At 37.2% G+C, this 24,189-nt stretch overlaps 1 protein-coding gene across 3 annotated transcripts in view; it reads right to left on the minus strand.

The window, feature by feature from the left end:
• Window positions 1–14,379: 14,379 nt before the first annotated feature.
• The window catches only part of EDNRA (endothelin receptor type A), a 32,682-nt gene continuing 22,872 nt past the window's right edge, over window positions 14,380–24,189 (minus strand). For all 3 annotated transcript variants that reach the window (XM_063336220.1, XM_063336221.1, XM_063336222.1), the window contains 5 exons: window positions 23,356–23,554; window positions 19,331–19,483; window positions 17,099–17,232; window positions 16,588–16,696; window positions 14,380–16,307 (listed from right to left, as the gene is read on the minus strand). In XM_063336220.1, the coding sequence (XP_063192290.1) occupies window positions 16,167–16,307; window positions 16,588–16,696; window positions 17,099–17,232; window positions 19,331–19,483; window positions 23,356–23,554 (736 nt within the window). In that variant the 3' untranslated portion in view covers window positions 14,380–16,166. The remainder of the gene's footprint in view (window positions 16,308–16,587; window positions 16,697–17,098; window positions 17,233–19,330; window positions 19,484–23,355; window positions 23,555–24,189) is intronic.

A 24,189-nucleotide genomic window follows, 5' to 3' on the forward strand; every position in this document is an offset into this window, starting at 1 on the left:
TGTATTGAACATGAGTCAGGCAGGAGACCATGAAGCTAAACTAAAAACTGGGGGTCCTTTTAACTGAGTTCTGATTTTTGAGCCTTTGGAAAACTCATATATTAGTAGCAGAAAAATGTGTTTCTCCCATATAATATGATTTTAAATATCTTAACCATGAACAAAATACCAAAAATGTATCAGGCATTAAAATTACCCTATAATAACTGAAACTGATTGAAGAAGGGGAAAGAAATATGTGAACCCAAATATGAGAGAAGGACAACATGGGAGGGTCAATTGGAATGGAATAGAATAGAATAGAATAGATTTCAGGTGGAAGGGACCTACAATGATAATCTAGTCCAACTGCCTGACCACTTCAGGGCTGACAAAAAGTTAAAGCATGTTACTAGGGACATTGCCCAAATGCCTCTTAAACAGTGACAGACTTGGGGCATTGACCACCTCTCTAGGAAGCCTGTTCCAGTGTTTGACCACCCTCTCAGTAAAGAAATGCTTCCTAATGTCCAGTCTAAACCTTCCCTGGCAGAGCTTTGAACCATTCCCACATGTCCTGTCACTGGATCCCAGGGAGAGATCAGCACCTCCCTCTCCACTTCCCCTCCTCAGGAAGCTGTAGAGAGCAATGAGGTCACCCCTCAGCTTCCTTTTCCCCAAACTAGACAAGCCTAAAGTCCTGAGCCACTCCTCATAGGACATTCCTTCCAGCCTTTTCACCAGCAGTTCAGCCTATAAAGCCTGTCAGGGATACAGTACTCCATTTACAGATCTGTTCCTTTAAGAGACAAACATGTTACCTGATATTTCTTATTGAGAAGATATACATTAAAAATATGATAATATCGGAGAGTGCGAAATACACTGAAAGGTTTTGCAGCTATGCAAAATTGTGAACTTACCTGAGGAAAAATATCTTCAAGATTTTCCATATAGGCATTCCATATTTCATAGCTCTCCACATAAGAAGTCATTTAAAAATCTCTAAATGGTGTTGTTACAAAATGTTGTTTTAACACCGTTAAGCAACATTTTATTTCTATTTTCTCTTGATTGCTGCCTGCTTCAACAGACAGCTATCTGATTGTGCTGCATACTTGACTGGCAAAAAACACATTAAAATGCTGTAATAGATGCATTTTTGATGACTAAATTTATAGTTTTATTAACTAGCTAAGGACTTAGTAATGTGTATAGCCCTTTAGTCATATTTCCTAGATAAAGCTGCACAGATGAAACTGAAGTAAAACCAGAGATGTTGTTTTATCCTATTGGAAAATGAAAACAAAAGGACAAACTGCACTAGTGTTCATTTTATGTTCTGCCTAAAAATAGCTAAAATGATGCATAGTCAGAAGCATGTTCTTGTTTAAAAGATGTATAGAACCAATTTTAAAATATTCCATGTTCCTGAATTATCTCAGTTTTATTAATTGAAGCTTCTTTCCAAAATCCCAACTTCATTCTTAGTTGTTCCATAAAGGAAAAGAAGAAAAGTGCATGCATTGAAGGATACCGGGAGAGTATTTATGCAGCTACGACTGAGGTGTTGTGTAAACCAAATATCATGGAATAGTGTGAGTAACCACTAGGATGTGCTGTCGGCCTGAAATTGAAGCCCTGGTATTTACGACACTGAAGTTTCAAAATTCTCAAGTGTGGTGTAAACGTAAAACCCTTGTATTCTCATTTCGAGATTTCAGAAAAGAAGTACAAAATATAGGTTTTTGCAAGGGAAAGAATGGTGTATTTGAATGATAGGAAAATTTTCCTATCATGCTAATATCCTTAGCAGTCATACTTGAAGTGAGAGTCGACTAAAGGAATGTCACAAACATGACCATATTCAATTTATTGAATATCTAACATTAGAACTGATATTGCTGGAAATTATGCGTATTGTTTCAAGGTGTGGTCTCTGTGGTGAGACCTTATGTGCAATACATGCAACATCTTTGCACAAAAATAATTAATTGTGTTCTATAACAAAATACTTGTGCTCTTGGTCTTCTGTTGCTTGTTGTAAATGTAAACATGTATCAAACAGTGCTCAACTAAGATTTGTGGATTTAAACTGATATAGTGAACTGCTGTTTGTAAAGCTATGTTTATCAAGATGTAGAGTTCTGAAAACTCTACATGGTTGTTAAAGTTTGCAATTTGTCAGTTCAGTAATACTTAAGTGTTTTATCAGTTTTGGTACTTTAGCCTAGAAATGGTTTACTGTGTTAGGATTTTCCAGCACTTGCTACTTTATAGTGGGTAACGTACTCTTAAATTGGGTGTGTAGAAAGTAGATCGATAAGCCATGCAAGTGAATTTACGGATGGATCTGTTTTAACTGTTCAAGCCAAGAATATGATGCGTAGGGGTTGGTAGCTGGCAATCCTTTCAAGCCAGCAATAATTCTTGCAGGCATCCAGAATTACAGAAGTCCTTCAGCAAGGAAGGGAGAAAGAATCCTACTTTGGGGTTTTTTTGTTTATTTTTTCTGGATTTTCCATCTTAAAAAATATAGCATGAGCATAAAATGTTAAAGATCCCTAAAATACTTCAATATTTATGTATTACGGGCAATGCTGTTACTGGTAGTGATTAAGTGATCTAATAAGCCTTTTCTTTAATTTGAGCGATTGTCTAACTGATGCACCAAGCTTGCATAATATTCAATATAGTGTTTCCAATCATTCCTTCTAACACCACTCAAAAACTGAGGTTTACTACAGATAAGTTTTGATCATACTTTCTCAGTTATTTACCTCTCAGTGTTGTTAATAGTCTACCAGGATTGAAAGGTAATGCTGCAAAGTTTTTTGTATTCTTTGGAAAAAAACCCCACAACGTAGACCACTTTAAAAGAAAAAGTCCATGGTCAATTAAAACATGTCAGCATAACAACTCTTGCTTCTGAAGAGCAAGATTTTATCTCTTTTCTTTCTTCTGAGAGGCATGAACTGAGCTCTAGTCTGAGAGCCAGGAATTCCTCCATTCTAATTCTGATACTGACTCAGTTGTAGCCTACGGCAATTTATCACATTTTTTTATATATGTAAAATGGAAATATTTGTCCAGGGGCAATATGAAGATTAATTACTTAATATTTATAAATCGTTCTGAAAATCAGCATTACACAGATATTATGATTATTTCTGAGCAGTTGATTCTAACCTGGGATGAGGTCCAGAAAAGGACATAAACACCTGATGCTCAAGTAGGTGGAATTTAGATGCCTTGGGTCAAAATTGCAGACCTAAAAGTGTTTACGCATCTATCACGTAACCCTGGAGGTACCTAAGTTTGATTGGAAGCTCAAGCATTTTTTATTATGAGACGCATAACATACTTCAGCGGTGCTTATTCATGTTCTCAAAGGTACTTAAGCTGTAACAGGACTGAGCAGCCTAGTAATTAACTCAGGCTAATGCCCAGTAGGTGTCCAGAAATGAAACATTCCTCTGCATGTCTCCTTGGAGAGTTCAATCCAGTAGGTGAGCTCTGAAAATGCTTACTAGGCCAGGACCTTGCAGCAACAGCTGGCCCCACAGTGGAAAAATCTGTTTCCCTTCAGACTGTAGCTCAGTCCTTAGAACAGACAGAAATGTGGATGAGATCCAGGTTCAATTCCCTTGTTTGTCTGAAAGGACTGAACCGCTCCTTTGGACCATGCTTTAGTCAGCAGGCAACAGACTTTTTAGAATGTAGGAAGGATTCTCCCATCTTCAATTTCACTTTCCAGAGAAGATATTCACTATTCACCGTCAGCATTTAAATCTTGCAGTTATGGCACATTGGTGAGAAAGAGGATCTGTTGTCAAATTTTACAGAAAATAGAGAAATGATCAGACCTGGATAAGTACAAAAATAGTTGTAGGAGCTGGGATTAGAACCTAGGGCAGAGAGCTCTTCAGTGAGTGCCTGCTTGTATTAATCTGCTCCCTATACAACATGATGACTTTTGTAGGTGTACCAAATCCAAAACCTCTCCTTCATGCATTGTATAAAGACTAAACTCTGGATTTAATTATGCAAGCCAGGAAGATGAAAATCAGGTGGTGTAATACTTAGGAGTGCAGTGCTTTGTCTTTTTTGAGATCTGTCCTAGGTTCAGCAATAGGGATCTGTCAGATACGATAGAACAATCTCTCTCCCTTTCTCTCTTGCTTTCTTTCTCTATTTCTCTCCATGCTTGTGGTCAGTTCTTAAAATTGACCAGATAAGAAACACAGTCTGACTCTGATCTTTTTCTTCAGAAGTCAAAAGGAAAAATCCTTGTGATGTTAATGAAATGAGAATTGGGCTCCAAGTATTAATTGAAGAAGAAATCTTCTTAGAAGTTTCTTGTACAGTACCTGTTATACCTAAACCTCATGCATTTCTGCTGTGATTTGTCAAAGCTGCTATTTCTGCCAAGTCAGTACTTGTCGTAATACTTCAAAATAAATTAATTAAAAAGAATTTTATAGTGATTTAAATTCAAATGCTCTGAGATGTTGTCTGTTAAATGGCTGAAAATACTGCTAATATGGAGAAAAAAGAAAAGTAAGCAGGCTTTTTTTTTCCAGAATACATGCATGGTTTTGCTTTTAGCCTTGCATGGATATGTTTAGCAAAAAGATTTGTAACATCTTGTGCATATGACTAGGCCATCATCGTGGAACAAAATTGTAAAGACAAAGTTTTCACTTTTTGAGGAATGTTGGTATAAAGAAACATGAAGAGTTGTGAAGATGAAAATAGACTTTGATCCCTGCCAACGTGTAAACAGTAATGTGACTGGAAGATAATCTTCACACTAAATACATTTCTACATATCTACAAATAGATAGCTATTAGCGGAAAAAAAGAGAGAGAGTTTTTCAATAACCATAAAACCAAAAGCTTTCCTTTTCTAAAGCAGCACTGTTTTTCAAACATTATAATATTACAGGGTTTTTGGGTGCCTGTAACAAATTGCTTGCTCTTGTGCTGCAGCTTAGAAAAATCCATGAAACAGACTGAAACCCCCTGAACTGGGCCTCTGGAAAAAAGAAAAAAAAAAAGCTTTTCCATATTTTAAAGTGGCTTTTCAGGCCTCCCGAGTCTTTCTGGCACATCATTCTCAGACCCTTATGGACTGGGATGCTGCCAAACTGCTTTTTTCCCACAAAACTTTAATAAACTTTGAGTGCTGGACAGAGGAGTAGTGCAATTCCCAAAGAGAGATTTCACTACAGGATTCCAAAATACCTACAATACAGAAACTAGCCTCTGAATGAACCCAGCAATATTTTTCCTTCCTTTTCTTACAAATACAAGAAATTCAGTTCTGTGTCTTACACTGGTTTAGCATTTTGCTTTTCTCTGTTTAAGAAATTATTTTCCTTCGCCAGCAATATGATTCCTAATATTGTTTTATAAATTAGATGTGCTTATTCTAATGCAAGTATAATTTGATTTTGCCAGACATTAAACCATACTTACAATTACTTACAACCGCATCAAAATATTTTGTAACTACAGAGTATTTAGACACACATTTCCCAGAAGGAGAAACATACTGGAGGAGTCATGGCCAAATTTCAGCGCTTAGTTACCATGGCTAGAGGAAGTCAATCCAAGCGAGTCTGTAGCATTTCTTTGGACTGTAATCCACTGCTAGACCTTCTCAAACTTTAGCATTCTCTAACTTCCATTACAAACAAAAATATTAGCTGCTATTGAAAATAGAGCTTTTCTATATAGTTGCTTTTTTTTCCCTACACTTGCCTCTAATGCCTGTGCTACTTGGAGTTTGGCGAAAGCTCATTTCGTGTTCCAGGTAGGAATATTGTTTGTTCTGTGTGTGCTTGAAGTAGTTCAAAGCTAAAGTAGCAGGAAATTTCTTCTGATGTATTTTGAAGGAAGTCCATAGGAGGTGATAAATAGAGAACTAGAGCAAAAAGGTTCACATTAGTCATCTCAGACTCCTAGTCATAGAATCATAGAATTGTCAGGGTTGGAAGGGACCTTAAAGATCATCTAGGTCCAACCCCCCTGCTATGGGCAGGGACACCTCCCACTAGACCAGGCTGCTCAAAGCCTCATCCAGCCTGGCCTTGAACACTTCCAGGGATGGGACATTGACAACTTCCCTGGGCAACCTGTTCCAGTGCCTCACTACCCTTACAGTAAAGAATTTTTTCCTAATATCCAATCTAAATCTTCCCTCCTTCAGTTTGAGGCCATTACTCTGTCCTATCATTACACTCCCTGATAAAGAGTCCCTCCCCATCTCTCCTGTAGGCCCCCTTTAGGTACTGGAAGGCTGCTATAAGGTTTCCCTGGAGCCTTCTCTTCTCCAGGCTGAACAACCCCAACTCTCTCAGCCTGTCCTCATAGCATAGGTGCTCCAGCCCTCTGATCATCTTCGTGGCCCTCTGCTGGACCTGCTCCAACAAGTCCATGTCCTTCTTGTGTTGAGGACTCCAGAGCTGGACGCAGTACTCCAGGTGGGGTCTCACCAGAGCAGAGTAGAGGGGCAGAATCACCTCCCTTGACCTGCTGGCCATGCTTCTTTTGATGCAGCCCCGGATGCGGTTGGCTTTCTGGGCCGCAAGTGCGCATTGCCTGCTCATGTTGAGCTTCTCATCAACCAACACCCCCAAGTCCTTGTCAGCAGGGCTGCTCTCAAGCCATTCTCCGCCCAACCTGTATTTGTGCCTGGGATTGCCATGACCCAGGTGCAGGACCTTGCACTTGGCCTGGCTGAACTTCGTGAGGTTCGCACAGACCCACCTCTCAAGCCTGTCAAGATCCTTCTGGATGGCATCCCTTCCCTCCAGCATGTCAACCGTGCCACACACCTTGGTGTCATTGGCAAACTTGCTGAGGGTGCACTCAATCCCACTGTTCATGTCACCAATAAAGATGTTAAACAGCACTGGTCCCAGTACCGACCCCTGAGGAACGCCACTCGTCACCAGTTTCCCTGTGGACATTGAGCCATTGACTGCAACCCCTTGAGTGCGGCCATCTAGCCAGTTCCTTATCCACTGAGTGGTCCATCCATCAAATCCATGCTTTTCCAATTTAGAGACCAGGATGTTGTGCGGGACAGTGTCAAACGCTTGCATAAAAACTTTTGCCTCTGATGTGAGACAGAAGCATTCATCTTTTTATTGATTGCAATTCTGAAGAGGCTTTTAGAGAAAACTTGTGGAAAGTTGATAGAAAGCCTTTCCTAAAGATGGGAAACTCATTTCAGTACCAATATTTAATTGCTTTTTTCCCCATTAATTTTATTCTGTTTCCTATAATGACTTGCCCTACAACTGTTACATTTTAATTACTTTGTCTTCAGGAACTACCCTGACAATTGAAGGTAGGTTCACATTGGAACTGTTAGTATAGGGATGCAATACCTAAGGCCAGCTTTAGGCCTGGATAATGTTAACACTTGAAGTAGTGGAAGCAGTCAAGAGTTCAACATAAGTTAATTCATACTGCTTATTGGCAATGATAAGACAAGGATAAGAAAGAATCTCAGAGAGGAGGACAAGATAACAAGAGAGATGTCAAGGACAAACTGTAAGCACCAAGTCAGAGAAATTGGAATTCAACATACAATTTGCAGTTTCTCTAACTTGTATATTAGACTATTTAGAGAAAGTTTCTGTTGAATTTGCAGAGTTCTCAGGTTTCTGCAACGTTTGGATAATGAAAAAGAGTTAACACTCAAAATTTCTTGTAGATCACTTCTCATCATCAAACTTTTAGTATAAATATTATAAAGTTTCATTTTTAATGTTTTATAAAATTGTTGTGCAGCCTATGTTGCCACGGGCTTGCAAAGTGTAGTTTTGCAAAAAATTATTAGAGTATTTATACAACACATAGTTGAAGCAGCATTTGGAATAGATTTTCAGCTCCCTGGTGAGCTCAGAATTGTTCTTGAATTGCATTGTTTGTTTATTTGGGTTGGTCAATCCTTTCCATTTTCCATCTTGGCACCCACTGTAACAAATTGTTGCTAACACGTCTGGAACTGTTAACCAGTTCTAAGCATAGCATGGTAATTTGGGTTACAAAGTAGTGGTGAAGTAATCTTACTTGAACTAAGACATAAAAGGTATATTAAATTCATTATCTGTGTTCAATTTTGAGACTCAACAGGGAAGAAGTTAACCAATTATCCAGTAAATTAAGCATTGTGTGGCATTCTTATTTTCAATTCAAGGGAAGGATTATTGAAATTTACTATCAGATTAACTAAAAAGTAATCTACTATTACCAAGTGGAGCAAGTATGTCAGGTTGGCTTAGTTATAGAGAGCGCCTTTTCTTGTGACTTCTAATTCCTTTTCATGTAATACATTTTCCATAATATTTTACTTGATTATTTTATTTGCATACAGAACAACATTTATGAAATCACATACCCGTGGCAAAAACTGCAAAGTGGGAATGACTGTACGTGACAGTTCTCATGCAGTGTTCAGTTAGTGCAAACTGTGTTTTCCCAAAGCCTAGAAAATACATCCTTAGAACAGCTAAATATGTAATCAACTACAGAAGATTAAATTTTCTGAAAGAAGGCAGATCTCAGAGGTCTGTATATGAGGAGAATTGTAAGGGTTTTCAGTTTGACTCAGCAGGGTAAACCCCCACAGAGATACTTTTCTCTTGTATATATCAGCTTCTTCAGGAATACAGCATACTACATCCCCTGCAGTAATAAATATTGATCCCGCGATTCCTCTGACATAGGATTGCTATATTTTTGAGAGATATGTGCTCACACTGTAATATGTCCACATTGATTTCAGTGTAGACCAGAATTGTTTCAGTAAAACTGATCTGCATAATTGCAGTAGGCATGTCAGGGATACGTAATGTTAGGATATTCCAGCCAACTGTACATTTCCAATATCTGCCTGAACAGTGAAGAGGACACATGCAGTAAGTGCATTGACATAGATCATTCTATTGATACCTGTGCAATAACTTGTATAAGAGTTACATCTTGGAGTAAGGACAGGATCAGGACAATACTCTAGATTTTCAGAATATCAGCATGCCGTAGTAAGGATTGTTCCCTGCAAGTAGACAATCTTCCTATTCTCCATTTCTGGCCATCTGTCTCTGTTGGTGGAGTGGTGTGAGAAGAGAAGCCTGTTATGTCTGATTTCTTTTATTAAGCTGATTTTATAGGAGGGAAAGTGTGCCAAAGCTTCTTTTCCCACATGAGCATATGAGATGATTTTGCAATTATTCATGGAAGCCCCAGAGAACCTTTTACTTCGTCTGTCCTGCTTAGCTGTAATGGGCTTAGTCACATTGCTGTAGTTACCATGCTGATGGGACTCCATCATACATTTTGACTGAAATCACAGTCCTACTGAAGTCAGTGGCAACTTTAAAATTAACTTCCATAGGTTTAGCATTTTATCCCAAGTTACTACTCGAAATATGAAATTACTTAAATGGCTTTTTTTAAGTTTGGCTGAGGTAATACCTTCAGCTGGTGAATAAAAGAACATCCTTCTTTATTTTCTTATGCTTTCATTCAGAGTAGATGCATTCAGTGCGTGCATGAGCAAATTATAATCTCGGGTAAGTAAAACTAGACTGGCTAAGTCTTGATACCATTTTCATACTTTCCAAGCAGATTATTAAAAAACAAAAAAACTCCAAACTCAAAAATTGATAAAATGTATAAAAGTCCTTAATGGAAAATGTATAAAAGTCCTTAATGGAAACATATATTAGTTACGAAACACAGAACTGGGATATAGTTCATATGTAAGACCACTTCTAGTCTGAAAAATTTTGGTATCTTAGAAGTGAATTTGATCTTTCTTTAGCTGCTTTTTTAAACTGAAGTTGTAGCCAATAATTTTCTTTGTAGATTAACCTCATGCCTTTATCCCAGTGGCATTTCAGACATAGGCTTAAACAAATTTGCGTGTTCAGGCCAAATTCTTGTATTTGTCATCAAGTGGATCTACCCAATTTTTGAATTTACTGCTGTGCTGATCTCTTTTATAGAATATTGAATATTGAAACAAACTTTCATTGTTATGAATGTATTCATTCTTTTCTATTCCTCAACAAGCACTTATATGTTAAAACATTTAGGTCTTTGATTGCCCAATGGGCTATTCATATCTTTGGTTATCATAGTGTACAGTCATATGTGATATGAAAGTGCTTGTAGTTAATCTACACAGTATTTTTTTCTGCTTTCTCTCCAAATGGCTCACATTTTTTAAGTAAATGGAAGAGAAGATCGGGAATTTTTATATATAAGTGCACTTTATATGGAAGAACAACCACTGCTTAAAGTTCTGTACAAGCAAATTCTGATATATTCAAATTATCATAAAAAGGAAATAATTCAACATTTTATTCCTTGATTTTTGAGAAGCCCTTGGCATTGTAATTGCTGCAGTTCATTCGTGATACAGGAAACCCAGAAGATGCTGAATATTACAAAAAATATTAGCCAAAGACTTTTTTGCAGTGCAAGAAGGCAATGTTAGTTAACACTCAGTAAGGCATCTCCTCTTCTTCAGAATTATCTCTGAGGTTGAGATGTCTCCTGGAGCTAATACTTTAGAGAAACACTGCAGGGAAATCAAAGAATCTTGCATTGGATAGTTACATCTTCCTAATCCCCGGAATTTAGACTTCTTTTATATACTGAAGCATAAAGATTTATAGCCCTTACAGTATTTTATTCCAGCTCATGTAACTATTTTCATTATTCATGTAAATATCTACTCTTTTACTTATTATTTTAATTCTGGATGAATTGGCAAAAGTAATGTAGGTTTGGGGGTTTTATCTGTAAAAAATCAATATATTTTCCACTAGTAGTACTGAACTGTAGTATTCACTTGTCCCAAGAGTACTGTGTTAATTTTCTGCTAAAACTTGACCCTAAAACTTTTTTACTTTTCTGGTAGCGTGGTTTAATTGTGCTTCTGTATTGGAATGTATCTGGAGATGGATGCTTTATTAATACTGTGTAGATATTTGAAAGAAAGCTAATCCAAATGCATACTTTATTCAGAGGCAATACCAAGGAGGCCACTGTACAAAAATTTTGGAGGAGAAAAGACACAAAAACTTTAGACATAGAAATTTCAATAAATATGAACTGTGGATACAGGATGGCACAGTGGTGTCTAGTAATGATGGATTTGTAATCTTCCCCTATGTTTCAAATATATACTAGAATGCATGTTCTCTTGGATGGCTTAGAAATGCTTCTCATTAATTGTTTTGGATGCTTGATTCAGTAACTTGTAGACTCAGGCTTTCTACTCCCAAGGACTAAGACAGCATGAGATTAAAGTAAAAGCCTTATTTGGAGATGCACCAAGTATTTCCAAATAATTGATTTCAGAGCAGTTTTCAGATACTCAGTTACTCTGAGAAATGTGGACAGAGTGCTGCTGAAGAATGGAATACATTCTTTTTTCTTATCAGTTGTTGTTGAGCTTTATTGTAATAATAAGCTACTGTAACTAATGAGACTACAAAACTGACTCAAGCAACAGTTTATTTCAGAAGCAGTGGTGTCTGTACAGGGAAAAAGCTGATTCTAGATGAGATACTAGAGGTCAATTAATTTCATCTTCCTTTAGAGAAATTGGAAATGACCTACATTTTTTTATATGTTCTTGTCTTCCTTTCCCACACTTGGACTAATGATAAGCTGTGTTTCTTTTAGGGACGCATTTTAAACATGCCTGGTTTTGGTTGGCTTTTTTTTTCCTATGCAATTTGGGAATTGTTTCTGTTCTGTAAACTTTTAATGCATTTTCTCTTACTCTGATTTTGGAGGTAATTGCCTTTATTTAGTCTTTGAAAGGCTGAGGAGTGTACATTAGGAATACTCTGCTGAGCCAAGCTTTCCACAACTGATAGGAAGAAATTTTGCAAGGCAATGTTAGCATGCAGTCCGAGTGTGTTTCTTCTAATGAAAATGCATGCTTTGCCTCAGGGACTTTTGAGCAGAAATCTGTTCACAAATGCAGCAGAATTTGAATTTGTACCATGTCTTCTCACAAACTGAAACCCATAAGGCTTCACAGAATCAAATGATATAGTAACAAGATTGTGGTACATATGTAAATGATGAGAGAGAAACAGCAAAACAGCAAGTAATTCCACACGCAATGGAACTTACAAATACTGGTTTCCAAGAATTTGTGTGTTGTGGTTTGATTCTCAGATGTCTTACAAGTTGCAAGCTCTGATCAAAGCTTTTGCTGCATCTGTAGTTTTCACAACATCTCTCTATCACGTGAATTTGTTGAGTACATATAAACTCCATTTCAGCAATTTTCTGCATAGAGCATGAGTAGGATCTTGTTCTTCTACTTATCCTGCAGGTTTTGTGAAATTCTCTGTTACTTCATAATGACGATAACTCTGTTCTGTAAGATTTATTGAAATTGGGTAGGGGATTCATGGTTGGTTTTGGAAGATGGAAGGACAGACAGGTAAACACCTGAAACTGATTGTATTAAAAGCAAAAATGAACATATTCAGACATGAGGGTTGCATAAGCCTCCTTTCACAGAACCAAGCTAACAGTTCTATCAGGTGACATTTACGATGAGCTCCTACATAGGCACTTTTTTCCAAAGCACAGGAGTTGTCTAGGTCAGGCCTGAAACACAGAGTTACAGAAATAAATAAATAAAAGTGAAAACCTATGTATGTTGTATCTTTGAAGCAAACAAGTATAAAATATAGCAAAGAGGAAATGTTTAGTAAGGTAGTTTGAAAAAAATGCATATTTAAAACAAGGAGAGTAACAGGATTCTAAAATTAAAGAAAACTGCAAAGCGTTTAAAGTTGAAATGTGAGACTGTATGTAAGAGGAAACATTCAATGAAATTTTACACTGACTGGACTGACAAGAGGGAATTGTGAAGTCCATAAAGAAGATGATTGTGATAGTTAAATGGATTCTGATTGTAATGAACAGATGTTTCAAAAAGTATAATAAATTTATCTGCAAATTTTGGAATAGAGATCCTGTCATCTGCAGAGAAAAGCTAGACTTGGTTCAGCTGAAAAATGCAAACAGCAGATATAAAAACATCTATAAAATAAGAGGAAGATGGAAGCATACTTGTGGTTCTCACATGAAAGAGAAAGCAACTTGTGTGCAACATCAGAGCAAAATCCCAACTAAACCTACACTGTCTTTGATGCACAAAGAGAAATGCTAGAGCACCTTTTTGTGGAACTTGTCAGGAAAAAGAATGGTTAAAATTAATTATGGTTGAATTTCAGAATTGTGGAAAACTTTTGTTGCTTCTGTTGGAAAGGTGGCTTTTTCAGAATCGAGCGTAGATACAATACGAGGAGGAATATTTACTATTATCACTGGGAAGAATAGGAGAGAATTTAAAAAGTAGTACCTTAGTAAGTTTTACAGAAACAGTCCCCCCCTCGCCATATTGTCACATCATAACACCCTTTGTCCTTATGACTGGTTTGTGAGTGGGAGCAGCCGCCGCCAGTGAAACTACAAAGGAGCATGCCCGGCAAAAAGGAGTCTGAGACCTCCCGAGACCTCACTTGTCACTGCTATTTAGGCTCTGTCTGTCCTTCCACTGGCTGGAGGGGATGGAATGAGGATCACCAATTAGTTTTTATAGGATTCGATCCCCAAGTAAGCTTCCAAAAATAATTCTAAAGCATTCAAGAAACACCTCTCACATCTGTTAGATACTTTATCCTCTTTTTTTCTTTAGTTAAAAAGTTTTGTATTTTATAATGCTGCCACTAATGTCAGTCAGCTCTTTGGGCAGTAGGAAGATGTTTTTTACATGTAGGCTGAACTGGCTTTAAGTATGCTTTGTGTGTGCAGGTGCATATATCTTTGCCTCATAATAGAGCCAAGTAGTATTTTGAAAGCAATAGATGTTTGAAGTGTTAATGCTGGAAGGAAAACTGTTCTCTTTTCATGACTTGTGGTTGGTAACAGTGCTAGTAAAGCCTAAAATGGTCCATTTCAGGGTCTGAAACTTTTGCAGGTAGATGGGTTTTTTTGTGTAGAATTTGAGAGTCCTAAAGTTTCTGTGCTGGATTGTCTCTACTGCTCAGTGTCTTACGTAGACAGATAGAAAAGATTGTCTCTGAACAATCAGAGTATTGATTTGCTGATATAGTATGAATTTTTTTGTTCATCTAACCATTGCATAAATAACAGAAGAGGGGAATTTGCACAAAGCTTTTTCATGCCTTGAAATAAAAAAGAGTCAATTTGCAACTTAAATCCATTCCTCATGTCTGTTTTGTGTTTACCTTTATCACCTGCTCAATACATTCTGTTAATGGAACAGTGAAGGTGTCAGGACGTAAAGAGACTCAGTAATTCAACCTTCTCAAAGGAAAGCATTGCTAGTCATTTACTATGATTTTTGATACAGTTTGAGGATGAAATGTTTTGAATAAAATTCAGCCAAGTCTCATTCAATACCATGCTCTTAAGCACTACTACAGAGCACTGTCAGAAGACTGTATATAGGTTTATAACATACGAACATAAATTTGTATGTATTTATACACACATATATGTCACGGAGACAAAAGCACACAAAAATACATAAACCAATTTAAAGTCTTTTTTTTTTAATATACTTTAGAAGATTTGTGTGAATGTAAACATTTGGGAAACTTGTGCAGCAGAAGTCACTGTAGGCACTAGCATTTTGACCTCGTAAATAAAAATATGCAGGATTATATCTTTTACTTGAAATGTAATGGATGTTTAAAAATTTGTGGAATTTTAATTACTGTTGCTTAGACTAGCACAACATATGCTATAAATTTCATAGCAGATTTGTGCATGAGGCATATTATATATGACACCACACTAATTAATTCCACTATTTAATGAAAGGCCACCTATTAAAAATTTTTATAGCCAAACAAGGAGTCTCTTGCCATGTAACCATACTGGATGGAAATAATAAGTGTATCACCAGTTTACATGTATGCAAGCAATATTTTCTATATATTATTCATAGCATTTTTACGGTTAACAATTCTAATAAACTATCAAACCCCATTAAAATCTTTGAACGTTGTGAAAGTAAGACAAAGAACTCTGTAAGCATAAGGCACAAAATAACCTTGTGCACATCAAACTGTTACAGACTTCCATAGTTCTGCACTCACCATGGCTATAACCTCATGTTCACAATGTGTAAGTAGTGTTGTGCATAGTTGCTATGATAATAACCGTATTCTCAGAACTCTTTGGACAACTTTAGTAATGTTTCACTGTGTTCCAATGACCCTCATTTCGACTTAGATTTAATGCAGCTATAGTCTAAATAGATTAATAGGTTCATATAGTTTAAGAATTAACATGGCAGGTTCATTAAAAAGACATTGTAAGATGCCCCTCTGTGGGCATCTTTCATTCTTTTTGCTGATATAGATTATGTTTATTATGTTTATTTTGTACAGAGTGTTAGAATAAATAACACAGTATAGTACTGTATTATTAATACCTTTTTTTGGTATTAATAAGTGCCAAATGTTGATGCTACTTGAAATGGTCTCTTCCTATTTTTGAGTACTGAAGTGCTACAAATGTGAACTGCCCAGCTAATGTCCTGAACCATTGTAACATAAGTAAATAAAATACTGGTGTGGACCAAAACATTTTCTAACAGAAACCAGAAAAACAACAACATGCAAAACATACGGGTGCATGGAATATATCCACCACACAAATAAAAGTTAAAAGACAAATGGGCAGAGAGAAAATAAAGTCACAAACAGATTCCATTTTGGTATCTTCTGAAAAATTCCGGAGTGATTAATTCTAGGTGACAATCAGGTAAAATGGTTGTATTGTACCAGTCACAGACACCGGACATGTTCTTGCTTGGTTCAGGAGAGCAAACCGCTTCTGTAGTTCAAGTCAGTTTTTTGGTGTCATAATCACATCAATATAATTTTCAGAGACAGAATTACCATCCAGTGGATCTCAGTTCACAGAACATCACAATTATAGTCAGTCATTCTACTCAGTCACCTCTAGAATTAGGTACGAGCGTGCACATGTCTGAATTGATTATGGAACAGTCACTGGGCTTCCTGTTGAAATAGCTTTGTTGTGACTTTTTTTTTTCCTGTTTGATGCTGAAGTGGTATCAGAGTCCTTAATTTTCAGTTTATGCTGTCTTTATGGCTGCTTCGGTCTGTGTTGTGGTTGTTTAGTTCTTGATTTTTCCACTGAATGCTTGTTCCATTCATGGGCACTGAAGTCACTAGGCTCTTAGACTGGGAGCAGCAACAGCAAAGACATGACTGGAAATTAAAAAAACAAAACAAAACAACAAACAGTTTACATATTTGTATATGAGGACTATGACAAACTTACTTACTGGTTTAGCATTTTAGTTAAAGCGGATAGCTCCACTTTCAGTTTGGTATGTGTGCTATGCAAGTTGCTAGTGGTTAAACTAGACAATTTATAATCTTTCATTCCTTTGCATGTCTCTTCTCCCAACTGCTAAAAATAGACAATAACTAAGTGGTTTAATACAGTTCATTAACTGGACATAAAATCTTATCAAAAAGATCTTACCTGGAAACAGTTTTTAAACTTCTTGCTCACAAAATACAGAGCTATTGGGTTTATACAAGAGTTCATGGTTGCCAGATTGATGCTGATATAATCCAATGGCAGCAAGAAACTAAGCAACAAAAGAGAATGCAGAACATTAAAAATGTTCATATACCATAGAAGCATTCATGCTCTTTGTGGTCACAAATTCTTCTGTCACAGAAACTAATTCTCTCTTACCTAATTCTCTCAATCTAATCTTGTACCATGTCTATAATAACCTGTTTCACAGAAGTTCACAAAAGCTGGAGGAAAGTGATTGCAATGGTGACAGGCAACATCTAGTGAAATTATGCTACCCCATTTAAACTGAAACCCCTGAAAATGGATGCAGCTGAAACATCATAAAATATAGTGTTTGGTCTTCCAACACCACAATTGCATGCATGATCAGACTTCTCACATAAACTCCAAGTGAGCAGCATTATATATGTTCAGTATAAACAATCGATTGACATAGAAAATGAAGTACCTGAGCAGTTCGCATCTGCCGGGGTCTCTTTCATTGTATACCATTTTCTTCAAAATTCGGCTCAAATGGAGAGGGAACCAGCAAAGAGCAAAAATCACTACTAAACAGAAAACTGTCTTTGCAACTTCTCGACGCTAGAAAAAGAAGTAAAGATAACTATGACTGAGTGCCTAATTCATATTGGCAGGTGATTATAGCGTAGTGATGTTGGCAGCAAAGTAATCTAGATAAAGCATGCAAGGATCCACAAAGTGCAGCTTCCAGAATACCTGATGTCCCTGAACTGTTTTTTATGGGGCTTGTCATGTTCTTGATTCTGGCCATCCTCTATAGAACCTGCTCATCACTGAGACTTTAGCAGCTGGAGCACACAGGTCATTGCCAGAACACTGTAGATGTTAGCCAAGGAAAATCCACTGCCGGGCTTTCCTGAACCTGATTACTTTCCCAGCCCTTCTTATTCCTCTGCACAGGATTAGTTTTCTGGCAATACCTCAGATAAACCTCTTTCTTCAGAAACATGCATAATCTGCAACAAAACTTTTTCATGTATGAGGGATGGATAAACCACTTGTACCTAATCTTCGATGTGGGGCAATCTGTAAACCCAAGGCACCTAATTCAACTGGCAATAAAAGTTCCATTCAACCATGCACGTAGTCAGGATGTCAAACTCTCTCTGCTGTATTATTTTGTATTTAGTATGCATAATGTTACATAAAGGGATACTGCACAGTATATTAATTTTGCTATGTGATCCTTGCTATGTGATCTTGATGTTCTTAAGTAAATAGCTCCTCTACAAACAAAATTTTAGAAATGCCTGTATTACAGCTTAAGCTTGTAATACTTAGTCAGGAAATAATTTCAATTTAATGGATATTTTATATGGCACTAGAGATTTACAGATGTTTTAGTGGATTTTTGACAATGCATACCAGTGGTGTTTGGTAGGCATAGATTTGATAAACAGAAGCATATGAAGGAGTAAGAATACCACTTCTGAAACTGCCACTGTAATGTAACAATAACAAGCATTGCAGGGCTCTGTCATTAAAAAACTTAAAGACAAATGTGAGATTATGGTAAGTCTTGCTAGGCTTTGAATGTGACTAGTGTTGTTTCTTCTTTCTTATAATAGCAGTTTTTATCAAAATGCAAAAAGGTTCGTGACTAGACATTAACGTGGATGAGGCTGTAGGGAAGAAAACTGTGTAAATTGTGGTATTAAAGTAATCTTCCAGCAACCAGTCTGAGTTGCTTGCTGGGCAGTGCATATCAGGATGGGAAAGCCGGAGGGTGGATTCCCTCACCCTGTACGTACTGTTCTAGTTCTAATGGGTGGAGTAGCTTGTGCGTGGTGGCCCTAGGACAGACTGTGTTGCAGGCCCTGGGGCCTGACAAGGTGGGGGGAAGTGAAAGATCTGCAAGAGGGAAGGGTTTTCTGGTCTGCCCTGGTCTGGAATGAAACAGCAGAGGAGGAACCTCTGAGAACTCACTCCAATGCAGAGGGGACTGCTTTAGGGATCCACATCTGTGAATGTGGCATTTGAAAGAAAGTGGAATTTGAGGGTCTGACATTAACACAGGGGAAAAGCTACAGATTGTTTTTAAAATTTCATCTAGGAATTAAACATCAGGCAGTACTGCAAAAAGAGTAAAGTGAGATCTGTCGGTTCTGTGGGTGACTACTCTATGATCATTTGTTTGTACTATTCTCCTGTTGCTCTTTTCAAAGCAGCGACAGTACTGGTACTGCCACAGCGCAATAACCCTGGAAAAAAAATCCACTCTATTCTAAATCAGGTTACTCTACAGTTGCTTTTTGTATGAAACTGAAGTTGCTATCAAAGTGTGCCAAAAGTAGGGAGGACCCATCGAGTCTTATCTTTATGAATAAAAAGAAACATTTTTTTGGCAAATCTTTGTAGTTAAATTTCAAAGCATTTAGCCAGTAGCGATTTGAGGTTAAAGACCAAGAGACACAACTGTCATACATACTTAAGAAAGAAACTGGCTAGTTTCCTGAGTGTGCTATCTTCAGTAGCTTCTTAATACTATGATTTAGTTTTGTGTTCCAGGTTTAAATTAGTACCTTAAAGTCATAAATAACCTACATCCTCACTTTCTATTTCTGTAATTTACTGTATTCACGTACACTTTGAAACATTTCTAAGCTAACCCAAAGAGAGAAGAACAGTATTTTCAAACAATGGTGTTCCTAATATTTACCTGCTTAAGGTGTTCACTGAGAGCGATTCTCAAGTTGCTGTTTCTTCTGTTTAGCATTTCACAAGTCATTAATGTGTAAAAGATGGCAGTACACGCCAGTGGCATGCAGAAATAGAAACCAAACAGCCACCAATCCTTTGCATCTTTGTAGAACTGTAAATAAGGTAAAGAAAAGAGAAGATATTTTCTTGTGATTCAATGGAAAGTACCCCAGAAAGGTCCTGGAAAGCGTGACAGCTGGTATGCTGGTATCTGTCTATTGGTAAACTGCACCAATTATATAAACTTTCTTATCATTGATCCATTTTGCACCAACATCAAAATGGGAACTGTGGCAGTTTAAACATCTATTTTACCTTACAGATGGCCTTTACCTTTGTTGCAATCTGTCTTGGATTGGAATTAATTTTTTTGGTTGTGTTTTCTGAACATTCACACTCATTCATGAAAACTGGAATACAGTTTCATGAAAAAGACATACCAAAATGTAGCCAGTGTCAGTTTGAGATAACAAATCTTACTAAAAGCCTGTGTCGGGAAATGCCATTTACCTCTATGGCTTCTGTCCTGATTCCAAAAAAGGAAAATTCAAAATGTCTTCTAAGTTTAATCACCTTTTGTTATCAGTGAAAAGATTGGGAACTGGTTTGCTTATGCACTGAGCAGATAGGAGCCACTTCATAAGTGTTTGTCTGATATATGCAAAGCTTAGAATGGATGCCTTCTGGTGGTACAGTTACTTTTAACCCTTTGCCTGCCATTCATACCATTTGCCTTTTGTGAGAGGCACTGAGGGACTTGATAGAATAGCAGTACTTTGCTGTGGAATCTTAAGTGTTAGCTGTGATTTAAGCTGTGCTTTATATTAATACATTTATGTATTATGGGAAATACTACATTTGACAAAACATTTAAAATTACTCTTTTCTGTAGACAATTATATTTTCAGACTTGAGAAAATATTGTATCTTGGTTTTTAACTTTTATGCTCAGCCAAAAGGGTGCACTGAAACATGACATTTTAAATACTTCCTGTCTCTATGTTATTAGTCACTGAGATGGATGTGTGTAAAAGGGAACCTTCTTTCTCATAATCTTTCCCCCAGCTTGTTTATTCCTAGCGGATGTGCTCTTGTAACATCACAGTTCCCACACCAAATGTCAAAATGCTAATAACTGAGGATTATATGAATCCTGTTTGAAAAAGTCAAACCTTTGACATGTAGTTTACATTTAAAACTGGACAGTATTAAACTTTGAAAGATGAAAAAAATGGATGCAATTAATAGACTAGTATTTAATAATGGTCATTTTAAAATCTGCTTTAGTTACACTAGAAAGTTGATTTACTAAGAAAAAAAGAATGCTTTTAATTTTTCTCCCGCTGTCCCAACACAGTTAGGTGCTTACAGAGCTTGCTAATTTAGAATATGCTGCTGGTATCTAGGCCACAACCCCACCTCACAGAATATTTTGAATTCTGTTGATGAACTTGTTTCCTCCTCCTCATTAGCTTCATCCCAGCGTGAGGAGGGGCCTCAGTCTGCTGCATAGTTGCACTCCCCTTGGGGACAGAAATTCCCCCACTGGGAACTGAGCTTCTGCCAGTAGAAAACCAGAAAACAATATGCCTCATATTTGAAGAGTTTGTACTGAGGGGAAATCTAATTACCACTCCTTCTGCAGAGAAAAGGATTACAAATACATGGAGACAATTATCTTTTCCGTGGCAAACTCCTCCAAGTCAGACTAGAATCATATTGGTTGGGCAGCACAACAAAATGTGTACTGTCTGAATCCATGCTATGTTTACAAGGAAAACTTACTCATATCAGTCTACCAGCTTTTGTGAGCATTGCCTGTCAGTCAAGAAAACACACACATAAGACTTCCATGTCCAACCCTGACCAACGCATCAGTTCTGTATGAGGACTTGGCTTTGTGAAGTTATAAAACCTACACGAAAATGTCTGTAAATGATTAATTGTGGAATCTGAGTTTCACAAAGCTAACATCAAAGCACAAAACTGGGTTGATTTAAGAGAAGTAGACATTCTTTTGTTTGTCTTGAAAGCCCACATGGAACTGGTTTTCTACAGGAAACGTGCTTTTTAAACAAGCTTCCTAGTGCACTCAGCCTCTTGGGAATCATGGTTTAGCATGAATCTTTTAAGTCTTTCAAGGATAGCTTTAAAAATGAATAAAGCTCCTACTAAAACCAAAAGTTAATCATAAAACCTTCCCAAAGTTTAATAATTGTTTATTGTGGTGTTTGTGGTAGTAAATACTATAGTTAAGGTTAAAATGGTATTTCCATTTTGATCTCATGTTTGTACTTGCTTGCAACACATTGAAACACAACACTCTTCATTTTGACTGACACGTCCAACATTTACTCTCAGCTTGGATATAAATGCTGGTTTGTTTCCTTGAAAATCAAACTGACATAGGGAGATTTGGAGCTTTTGAATTACGATGAGCAAGTAAAAGATACTAATTCCTGCTAATAAAACAAAGCAAGCTATATTACTTACCACATTAAGAACAGAACAATAATCATTAAAGTTAGCATGCCTATGGAAGACCTGAACTGTAGTATTTCTGAGAAGAGGGAAAACTATTCTTTTTCTTAGGGAAAGAGGAAGTTAAGATTGTCCAGGCACATTTGTGGAGAAAAAAAGCCATAACAAAAGGGAAATTTTCTGCAGTGCGCATTTCATAAATCATATATTCTTATACCTACACTATCTACAGTCATATAGTCTGTAGAGTTTAGAAGCAAAGATATAGTAAGTCCTGGGCAACTCCACTCCATCTTTACCTGCATTAATTATTTCCATTAGGGAATTCCTTTTGTCTTCTCTTGCAATTGTCTCTTGCTCTTCTGCCGTCCATGCAGTCTGTGTAACCCTACCAATGTTGGGGATGTTCCTCTGAAAAACACTAATCATCCACGCTTTTTCTAAATTTCCTTGGTCCATTTTGCCCTATCCTTCCCAATTCTAGCGCAAGACATATTCTTATCCAAAAAAAGGAGAACTGCCAGACATTCAAAAGAGAGAAATTTGCGCTCTATCATGAAAAATTCTAGTCCAGAAAAAAATACGGAGTTTCCTTCAAGACCATGCACTATCAGCCTTCTCTGAGACAAAGCAGAATATTACTGTCTTTTTATTACTGGGTGAATAGTGGCTGGCCCTTCTTTGGGTTCACAAAGAAAAAATTAAGATACCACTTTCCCATTTTCTCAGTGTAAGGCCAGGTGAAAACATCACTATCCCCCTATGCAGTAAAGATCTATTAATTCTGTAATGACAACTCACCTGACTTGCTTTGAACAAGCTAATGTGGGTATTGGTAACTGTCAAGCTGCAGTAGCACAGAAGATGAAGGCTATGAAATGTGCCAAAGCAGCCTGGTGTCTCACGCACTTCTCTTGATCTTGAATTGCTTTACCTAGATGACAGCTAACAGTGCCCAGACTACCTAGGTTGGAGATATGAGTCTGTCAGATTTGTAGTCAGGATTTCTTGTAAATGAAGGGATTATTCTCTGTTTGACTTTGTAAGTGTATACAGAATAGGAAAAATTATGTTAGAGCATGGCCCCACCCTTTTCTTTATCTGCCAAAAGAGCTGGCTACTGCATGCAAAATGATGACTAATCATCGTAAAACATGGATTTTGACAGTTACAAGCTCCAAGGTGTTATACCTAGAAACACAATAGCTTCCAAGGCTCTGACTACCCTGATATAGCCCTTGATTGTACTTAAAGCAGGCCGGAATTGCAAATTTCTGTATTAAGAATCTTCAGTAGTGAAGAAATTAAAATGTTGTAAAGTCCCATTTAGTGTCTCTGGATGAAAGTAGAGATAGGTCACTGTACATGAAGAATCCTCTTTGCACCAATATACATTAGAATACATTTTGCACTTTAATGGATGAATAAAGCATATTATAATCCAGTATCTTGTCTAACCTCTATACTGTGGATTCCAAAAAGGGAAAAAAGGATGTTACTTACCAACATAAAATTATTTGTAGGATTGAGCATGCAGGTAACATAACCTTCATCCTTGTATCTGAAAGGTACTACAGCAAAACCAATTGCTTCTGGAATAGCCAGTATGAAGGACAGAAGCCAAATGGAGAAAATTTCAATAGCAGTGATCATAGGGATTCCAATTCCCTGAACACGGCTCCAGGAGGCAACTGCTCGATACCTGAAAGAGACAGGCATGGTTTCCAACCTTCAGTTTCTTCCTTAAATTCAAAGATCTTGGTTCAGTTTTATACATTAAGTAAAATCCTAAAGCTGACACCTTAAGCCTTGTATTGCGTGGTTTTTTCTGCCTGTTCCAGGGGCTCTGCCAGCTATCAAGCCACGTAGGACACAGCAGAGCACATCAAGGGGTGGATAGGGATAGTAGAGAGCTGGGCTGCAACTGTTCTTAGGCACAGGATTGCATGGAATTCTGCTATGTGGACTACGCTAATGATTTCTAATTAAAGTAAGCAAGGTTTATGAGGACAGACTGCATCTTCCACTAGATCAACTGATGTTACAAGAAGAAAAATATCTTCCAGGTACACATACCATTCTAATAGATACAAAACAACTATCTCCAGCTACCTCAGCTGTAACAGTGGGTGCTATCTGAAGTGGTCAGCTTCGTGCAATGAAATACTGGGAAAATAATCTTCATGAAATGAAAATGCATTTGTTCTATTTATGCTATTCGATGTTAAAAATGCTGGTTTATCAGCATGTTCTGTATTTGCTTTAGACCATGACTGAGTGCTAGTTTAGGCTGTCTGATAGCTACCTCAGGCCTCTGCATCACCTTTCTGATTAGAA

Source organism: Chroicocephalus ridibundus, chromosome 5 (genome assembly GCF_963924245.1).
Source record: "Chroicocephalus ridibundus chromosome 5, bChrRid1.1, whole genome shotgun sequence".
Classification (NCBI taxonomy): domain Eukaryota; kingdom Metazoa; phylum Chordata; class Aves; order Charadriiformes; family Laridae; genus Chroicocephalus; species Chroicocephalus ridibundus.